This window comes from Cupressus sempervirens, chromosome 3, assembly GCF_028749045.1.
Source record: "Cupressus sempervirens isolate cs-2001-9-10 chromosome 3, ASM2874904v1, whole genome shotgun sequence".
NCBI lineage: Eukaryota > Viridiplantae > Streptophyta > Pinopsida > Cupressales > Cupressaceae > Cupressus > Cupressus sempervirens.
The window spans coordinates 738,067,426-738,077,173 of NC_143120.1; the positions used below are offsets into that span (position 1 = coordinate 738,067,426).

The 9,748-nt window shown below is 34.6% G+C and overlaps 1 protein-coding gene across 1 annotated transcript; it reads left to right on the forward strand.

Annotated features, from left to right (window-relative positions):
* The first annotated feature begins 6,016 nt into the window (after positions 1 to 6,016).
* LOC149568916 (BTB/POZ domain-containing protein At3g05675-like) lies at positions 6,017 to 8,871 on the forward strand. Its single transcript, XM_089816805.1, has 2 exons — positions 6,017 to 6,950; positions 8,675 to 8,871. Exons 1-2 carry the CDS (start codon positions 6,017 to 6,019, stop codon positions 8,869 to 8,871), a joined length of 1,131 nt encoding a protein of 376 aa, XP_089672931.1.
* The last annotated feature ends 877 nt before the right edge of the window (positions 8,872 to 9,748 follow it).

Consider the following 9,748-nt stretch of genomic DNA (forward strand, 5'->3'; position numbering starts at 1 on the left):
TGTTTAGGGATCTTTAGTATTAAATTTTTAGAGTTAGTGTAAATAGATTAAATATTTTAGGTAGGATTCATATTAGGGTTTCTTAGGGTTAAGATGTGAGGATCGTGCTATAAACATTTATAGTTAGTCTTCACATCATGGTTGGATTTAGGGATAACTTTTGAGTTAAAATGATATAACTTTAGGTTTACATGTTTATGTTTTGGGTCATACTAAAGTTAGAAAAATAGTTATAATTATGGTTATGGTGTAGCCTACATGACTAATATTAAACAAGTAGGATTATGGTTATGATTTAGATTTTATGGTTATGGTTAGAATCAAGGTCAATTCTAGGGTAAATATATAATGTTTAGAGTTAATATTATGATTAAATTTATATGAGGGTTAGCATTTTGTTACATGACATTTATGGTTAGGATTGTGGTTATATTTAATTTTTAGATTAGGTTTTAGTCAAGGTTTAGTTAGACTTAAGATTAAGGTGAGGATCAAGGTGAATTTTATATTAGGGTTCATATCATGACCTAACCCATTGGAACTAATGTTAGGGTTAGTTCATTGATATTATTATTAGGGTTAAGTTGAAGATTGAAACACACACACACACACGCACACACATAAATGAACTTAAATTTTAATATATTAAAAGTTCACATGTGTACATTAAAAATTTAAATGTATGTGTATATCCACAATATGTATGTATACATACATGCATATATGCACATATACACATATACATGTACATATGTATGTGCATGCATATGTATGTATGTATATATATATATATATATATATATATATATATATATATATATATATATATATATATATATATATATATATATAGTGTGTGTGTGTGTGTGTGTATGTATATATACATATACACATGTCCATATATATATAATATTATACATATATTTACATACATGATAAATATACATACATAAAAAAACATATATAAAATGAAAATTTAGAAACATATAAAATTAAGTTGAAACCCTTTGAAATGGGTAAAAAAATGGGAAAATCATTCCTTTTTCAAAGTTTGATAGTTTCAGATGCATCTCTTTGCACTTTCGATCGAAACTGTAGCCCCACTATCAAAAATGACATGTGGGGTCACAGTGACAACATTTGCAAATTTCATTTTTTTACTAGTTTCAATCAAAACTTTATTAACTAGTTTTGATCAAAACTAGCAAGTCCAAGACCGAGGTCAACAAACCCTGATTGGACTTGGTAGTTTTGACAGAAACTATATGGCACAAATAGTTTCAATAGAAACAAAATTATTTTGATCAAAACATCAAAAATACTTTCTATTGAAACTAAGAAATGGAAAATTCATTGTTGAACAATTTTGGAGGAATTTCTTCCTCTAAAAAAGCGTAACCCAATATTGTGGGTTCACCCCTAGATAATAAACCAAATCTAATATTAGTAATTAATAATATACAATTGTCAAATCCAACAATACATTCATTATAGAAGGTCTCTAGGTTGAACTACATGTCATAATTTTCATCCTAGACAAACTTAGTTCCTGATTGGCGAGATGTATCCATTACACTCATTTGATGCTATCTAAAGTTAGAGGATGAATATTTCAACATTCATCTTTTAGACAATATAGTCTTGTAATCCTATATCAAAAGATGTAAAAAAATGTTGTAATTGAATGTTGTACCATTAAAAATTGTAAATAGGGAAATAAAAAGAAAGAAGAGGATGAAAAGTACCTAGCATCAACATATGAAATGTCTAAAATGAAGATAATGATTCTACTCATAGATAACATATATGAATCTATTGAATGTTCTCATCTAATACAAGTGGTCAATTAAGACATCATAAAAGAAAATATTACAATTAACTATCTCTACAATAGATCTTTCTTATTGAACTTATCAATCTTTCTCCACCATTACATACAAGCCAACAAATGTGCCCAAAATTTCATAATCTTAGAGACTAAGTAGAATGAATCAACTAGACAAAGGAAGTATGAGTATATGATAAATAATATCTTGAAGGGAAGAGGATATGTTTCCAATTCATTAGTCACCTCCTAAAAAGAAAAAATAGCAACATGATACCTTTTTTATAATGAAATGGAGGATTTGGCTAAAAAGTGAATAATTAAATAACTCTATAATGATTTCTCATAGCTAATAATTGAACACAAATAGAATTAGACTAAATATACCATTGATAATTTATTCATTATATTAAAATCACGAATCAAGACTTGTGTCTAATAATTAAAAGATTATTATTATTATTTATTAAATGCAAGTAGATTCGAACCCAAGATCCCTGAGGCTCACAATTTACGTGTTATAAACTCTTGCATAATTAAATGATTATTATTATGCATCATTATTGATATATTAAATAAATTTAAAAATAATATTATATCTTTAATCTATTTAGTGATAGTTTTATTTTATTGTAACTATCTAAGAATTTCTAAACTATTTTATATTTCTCAATTCATTTTATTTTTATTTGAATAGTCAAAAAATTTAATTTAAATATTTGTAGTAAGTAAAAATTATCATTATAATAACTACAATAATTATGTAAATTATTTTATAATATAAACTTATCTTTAAATAATATTAAAAATATGAAAATGAATGTAACTTCAATTCTTTTTTGGTCTAACTAAACATATTTTTCTTAGAATCATCTTATTTAACTAATAAAATTAGATTATTTTTTATTATTTAATTTTCTTATTTCACAATTATTAATTTATTAAGGTTTTCTTTTTTAATTTCAATTTAAAGAAGTATTAAAAATTATTTTAGTTATAATGTCAAGGAGAATGAGCGGGAAAGAGAGCGGGCCTAGAGTTTTCAAATGGAGGGTTCCCTGTAGACGTGGATGGACTGCAGGGGCGTCTGAGATTGGAGAGGAAGAAGGGAGTGATGAAGATGAGGATGATGCAAAGCTTGGTGTTAAGGGAATTGAGTTTTGTGGGCTTTTGGAGGACTTTTCCTGGTTGGATCCGGTGGTCTTGTTGTCTCAGCGCTCTCTTGTTGTTGGTTAGAAAACATGGGGTCAGATTGCTCATGTGTGGTGTAGTCCAACTTTGAGTTTTTTCCTTTGGGGTGGAACTCCTCTTGGCTTTGGCCTTTTTCTGAGAATGATATGCAAGGATCGAGGTTGGGTATTTGGTACCTTTCCTATTGGTGACAATGTTGATGGTTTCCTTCTGGGTGTTGCTCCTGGTTGAGGACAACTTTCTTCAGAGGGTTGTTTTCTGGTTTTTGAGAAAGCTAGATCTGGCCTTCTATGTTTTTGGGGTGAGAGTTGTTCCCCCAGATGCATAGCTGGTTGTGATGGTAACATGGGCAAAGGTGGGAGCTTGGGGTTCCAAGGCTTGGTCCAAGGATCTCATTCTCTTTGGCTCATCTTACCTTGGAATGAATTTTTTTGGATCAAGGCTTTTAGATCCTTTGTCTTCCCAAGTGCTAGTGTGGAGATTTACTATCTGCATGACTCTCCTTGCTGTTATGTTGGTAATGGCCGGGTTGGAAGGTTTCCTCTCCCCCTCCATTTGCTGGATATTAGGATAGGTTGCTATTGTTGGGGCAATCTTAGGTTGTAGAGGCTTATGTGGCTGGCTTCTCTTGGACACTACCAGTTTCATGCATTAGGCTCTTGTGTCCTAATGCTGGTAAACCATACTTGGGTTCCACACTAGTGGGTGGTTGGTTCTTGGCTAGGAGGGCTATTCTTTGTCCTCTCACTATGAACAAAATGTGGTTATAGAGGTGTTGGGCTTGGTTTTTTGTCTCTACTTTGTCTCGCAGGGCTTCTATGGAGGTGAAGCTATCTCCTATCGAGGTGGAGATATTTTGTGAGTTGCTAGGGGTGGAGGTGACTTGTAGTGTGGGAGACATTGTCAAGGTTGCTACTTTTGATAGGTTGGAGGGTTGGTAGTTCCACCTTCCTAACCTTGATATTTGAACCGTTGGTGGGAGGACTCCCCTTTGTCCTCTCATTATGAGAAAAATGTTGTTATAGTGGTGGTGGGCTTAGATTTGTGTCTCTGCTCCTACTTGCATGGCTTCTATGGAGGTGAAGCTATCTCCTATCGAGGTGGAGAGCTGGTGTGAGTTGTGGGAGACTCCTAGTGAGGGGGACAATTTCTTGGTTGGTGTTGCTGATAGGTGGGGTGTTGGAGGTTCCATCTTCCAAACTTTGTTGTTTTGATCTTCCATTGCTATGTTTCTACTATGGGGGACCCTTTCACTATTGAGGTGGGAAAGGAGACTACTGTGAGTTGGAAGATCTTTGAAGGTGTTGGCCTAAGAATTGGGCCAAGATGGGTCCAGATCTCTGATTCAGAGAAGAAAAGGCAGACAGCTTGCTGCCTTGTTTTGTTGTTCATGTGCTAATGTTAAAAGGACCTACTACTTCCTAGTCCTAGTTGTCCTATGTTTGGAGGTACGCTGGAAGTTTTAAAGGGCACTTCCAAACCATTGGTTTTGTGTTTGGATGAATGCTAGAAGTTTTAAAGGGCTCATCCAAGTCCTTGGTTCTTGTTTTTGGTTTTGTTTCACAGCTATTTGGGGGCTTGTCCCAAGGTGTGTTTTTCTCTAACCTCTGTCATTAATGGAGGTAAGTTAATATTGTAGATCCTTGGTGATCTTGGATTTGGCACTTGAGACTGTTAATCACATTTAGCAGTATAGTGTGAGTTGTTTGTACCATGGGCCAACACCCTCTTGCTGCTTAACTTAATCAAAAACAATTATTTTAGTTATAATGTCAAATTATACAAAAATAAAATATTTTTTATTATGTATTTATATTATAATAGAATATAGTAATATCTAAATAAATAATACTAATAATAATATTTTACAATAATTTTTTATACATACACATATAGTTTTTCAATACTAAAATGAATTTAAATAAATTTATTTTCTTAATATAGGAAGGGCACAATGAATCTCAATAAATTGATAAAAAAAGGTTCCTAATAATAAAATTGGTGTGGTGTTGGAGGGAAATGCATAGGATAGAGGGATCAATAGTGGTGAGAACTAATGGTCCCTCTTCCCTATGGTGATAGAAAATCAAATTGTTTTCTTCATTTATCTTGATTGCCAGCTCACATGCACTCTATTTTAGGTCAGGATAGCCGTGTCCTACCAAATATGTTATTGGAAATTTAAGAAGATTAGAATGGAGGGAGCATGTTGTTTCAAGGCTGGCTTAGACATTGGCTATGGAAAAGGAAATGAGAGATTGGACAAGAAAGTGGCAAGGAAAGAATGTTGTCATGAGACTTTATGGGTATTAAAGGAGACATCACACACCTGTCAGAAGAATACAAAACAAAGTAGTTTGTAATTTCCAAGTAAGGTTATGAGAAGGAAGACTGATCAAAGTGGTGGGTAGAGAAGGTATGTTATCATTACTAAGTGGTTCATGACTCTCTCTCCAAAGCAAGGGAAATCTTTCTACTAAATGGTTCACAACTCTCTCCAAAGCAAGGGAAATCTTTCTACAAAGTGGTTCATGACTCTCTCTCCAAAGCAACCAAAATCTTTCTCTTTAAATGCTGTAGACATATGAAGTCAACTGAAATTAGGTATCTAGCGTGAGAGGGAAGCTTACTAAGTGGTTTATGACTCTCTCTCCAAAGCAAGGGAAATCTTTCTCTTTAAAAGCTGTAGATATAGGAAGTCAACTGAAATTAGGTATCTAGTGTGAAATGGAAGCTTAATAAGTGATTCATGACTCTCTCCAAAACAAGGGAAATCTTTAAAAGCTGTAGACATAGGGAGTCCACTGAAATTAGGTATCGAGCGTGAGAGGGAGCCTTGACCGGTTTGCAGAAAATCTGCTGCTTAGTTTATCGATAGGCAGGGATCTCCAATGGAAGAAGCTCGGTTTCTATTCAGAGGGAAGATTGACCGGGTTGCAGAAAATCTGTATTGAGAAAGACACTCCTGCTGCTTAGCTTATCGATAGGCAGGGATCTCCAATGGAAGAAGGTCGGTTTCTATTCATAACTGAGGGCCCCGCTGATGTAAAACTGTTCTTGAAAGGTCCAGATGAGAAAGTCTACGGGAGAAACCCAGTCTATCTCCATTCTCAGATTCTCAAAAGGATCAAGTGTTTTGAAAGAATGCTTTCCAATCGAAGGGAACCGCATATATATATAGAAATATCGGTAACTACTACTCATAACTTTCATCACTACTTGAAATGCATCGAAATCATGTATGACGTGCATGTAGATTTTCCCAGTATTATGGAATGCCTGACTATTCTCTCAGTTGCTTCTCAAATGTCCGCCGGTGATTGCGTCGACAAATGTCTGCGGTACCTGGAAACAGTTCGTTGGAGTGTTGAGGAAGAATTCCATATTCGGAGAGTAGTCTCTTGTGAGAGATTGAGTCCGAGATTTTCACCAGATTCAACAGCGAGGCTTCGTAGGGAGGAGGACCACAATCAGATAGGCTTTGTGGAGAAGAGTATCCAAGAAATGGTGTCTCTTATTGAAAGAGGGGACTTGAGTTTATCGGGAAATCGAGAAATAGTGGAGAAATATGTAAAGAAGGTGTTACAGAAAGATATAAATAGAAATGTCCAGGAGGTATGCGGGCGTGTGGTTTTGCAGGAGTTCAAAACATGTGTGGATTCTCGTGATTTCTCAACTCTAAAGCTGATTTTCAATCTTATTAAGCACTGCAAAGGAGCATTGCTCGAAGGTGCACTCAAGGTATTTTGTGAAGATGCAGAATTTGTGAAGCATGTAAAGGATAACTATCGCTCGGATAGGATTGCTCAACCTGTGTTCGAGATTGTAGTGTGGTTTATAAAGGCCACAGGAGACGGGAAGATATTGGTTTCAAGAGCTTCTCCAGTTTCTTTACTTGCAACTTGGCTTCCCATCGTGGGAAAATTGGGATTCCATAATTTATTGAAAATTAAAACTATAAAGAAACATAGTGACAGCAGATAACAAAATTATTTCATTGATCTGGCTGCACACTAACAACCAATTACATAACTTCTATAAATAGAGGATTCCAGCTATAAAAGCAGTAGAGGAAAATTCTAGGCTTTTGACAAGTGGATGGCTGCATGAGCTGTAAGACTTAGTCCACAAGGAGATGTGGATTTTATAGAGTTGTATGACCTATTCTGGAGGACAACATCCATATCCTTTTAGCAAGAAAATCTGTAGTGATTATAACAGAAGCTGATGTGGATTTGACTGGCATGGGTTTTTGACTATTTCTAACATCCTCCCTTAATTTCTACCACTAAAGACTCTTTCAATGGGAGAAATTACAATAAGAAATTTAAACATGATAGATCCCGGCATTAAGCCTTTTGAAGTACCCATTTACAACATAGAAATTTTTAGTTTCCCCTATCACTATCACTATGAAAAATTCATTTTTCTTGTTAAGTGGTTTTAACTTACCACAAACTCTTCGAAAAAAAAATCCTTTAGGATCTTTCACCCAAACAAGTGATTTTTGTTTACCACAAACCCTTCAAGACTTTTAGGTTTTTCACCTAAATAAGTGATTTTGGCTTACCACAAACCGTTAAATAGAATTACTTAAACAAGTAGTTTTGGATTACCACAAACCCTTCAAACTTCACAAAACCATTGATCCAATGATAGGTAAACCAATTCTAAACTTTTCTCTAGCATACTAATATTGAGTCCATATGAAAAATAATCCATCTACCAAGTCACATGGGTACCCAGCCGCTATGCTCGGTAGTTCCCTAAGAATATTTTCCAGATACATGGTTCATCAATATAGTAAAAAATTTTGAAGTGTCGGGTACAATCGATAGTACACCTCTTGCTACAACCATCACTATTGTGATCTTCATATTGCAAACATTGACTTCAATGATCAGCCTTTCTTTTCATTTGACAACAACATATCTTCTCTAGCTTGCTCCAACTTGTATTTCCACAACTCCTTTTCTCTATCAGTTTGTTGAGGTTCCCCAATTTCTTTATTTACTAACATCCATAAAGCCTTCTCTCTTAGAGCATTCTTGACTGCAATCTTCCAATCTGCAAAACCACTTCCATCAAAGATAGGCAAAACTTCATTTGAAGAACCCATGTTAGCAAAAAAATCAACCTTCAAACAAGTCTAGCAATATTCCAGTAGCATAACAGCCCTGCAACCAAATATCACTCCAAAAAAAATTTAGCCTTGCAAACAAACCATTTCCAGCAATATATTTTCCTTCAACAAAACCCTCTAGCAATATTTCTAGATGAACTTCTAAATGAATCTCTAGCTGAACCTGGCTAAACCTTGCTCTGATACCATATTGAAAATTAAAACTATAAAGAAACATGGTGAAAGAAGATAACAAAATTATTTCATTGATCTGGCTGCACACTAACAACCAATTACATAACCTCTATAAATAGAGGATTCCAGCTATAAAACCAGTAGAGGAAAATTCTAGGCTTTTGAAAAGTGGATGGCTGCATGAGCTGTAAGACTTAGTCCACAAGGAGATGTGGATTTTATAGAGTTGTATGACCTATTCTAGAGGACAACATCCATATCCTTTTAGCAAGAAAATTTGTAGTGATTATAATAGAAGTTGATCTGGGTTTGACTGGCATGGGTTTTTGACTATTTCTAACATAACTCAGCTGGAGATAAATTTGAGAAGCTTGATAATGCGGTGCTTAAGGTGGTTGAGAGCCTCGTTCCAGTGGAACAGAAACGTATTTGCCTTCTATGGACACATGTTTACATTTTGAATAAGATTGACATCGCTACGCCAATGACCTTGGCTAGACATCTGCAACATGGCCATTTCAAACCTCCAACAAAGTAGTGGTGTGTTGTTTAGTGTTAAGCTTTGAATAATCTTTCAAGTTTTTACATTTTCTTTTCCTTTCTAGAAATTTGGACTGGAGTTCGGAATCTGCCGTGGGGCATTTGGTTAAGAAAAAAATTCTTAGTTAGGGCTCGTTACATTGAAAATGTTTTTCTTTTCTTCTTTCTTTCCGTTTTGACAGACCAAAATTTGGATCACAACAAGATGTCTTGGAATATAATTATTAGTTCTTGTATTCAGTTATCTAGGGTTTTGTTAGTTTTGTTAGCTTGGACAGCTATTTGTCCATATGCTATTATTTAGTATCTAATTTCTTTTGCTAACAAATTGGTTAGAGCAAGTATAATTATTTATTAAATAATTGACTTCTTTTAGAAGCAACTAGAAACCAATTTTGTTAGGGTTGGTAAGTTGTTTTATATCTCCACCATCGATTGTAAATCAATCTTGGCCATTGGTTTACCAATGAAAGTAGTATAAAAGGGGGTCTAGGGGGCATTTGGAGAACAAAAAGTTTGGAGAAATGTTTGCAGTGTTAGCAAATAGTCTTGTAGTGTTAGCAAGGGCGCAGTGTTAGCGTGGGAATAGCAGTGGGGAATATCAGCGAGATAAATTAGGAGATTGTCAGAGTTCTGCCAGTGAGAGGCAAGGAATTTTGTATCTCTTGATTTGCTAAAGTTTAATATAATTTCTCATCTGTAGAACTAGTTTTCCCTTAGGGGTTTTTCCAAGGACAATTTGTCCAAAAATATTGTGTTCAGTGTGTTGCGCATTTCTTTCTGTATTTTATAAGTGAAGTTGCAGTTGTGTTATTTTTCGATATTGGCTGGGAATTTATTTTCAACAGTTTAATAATCATTTATGATAGGAGATT

What these genes read in the sequence shown, in the direction of transcription:
- LOC149568916 (XM_089816805.1), top strand. Translation starts at nt 6,017, where the DNA reads ATGGAAGAAGGTCGGTTTCTATTCATAACTGAGGGCCCCGCTGATGTA. An exon ending in CGTGGGAAAATTGGGATTCC is followed by an intron (nt 6,951 to 8,674) that starts ATAATTTATTGA and finishes ACTATTTCTAAC; the next exon opens with ATAACTCAGCTGGAGATAAA.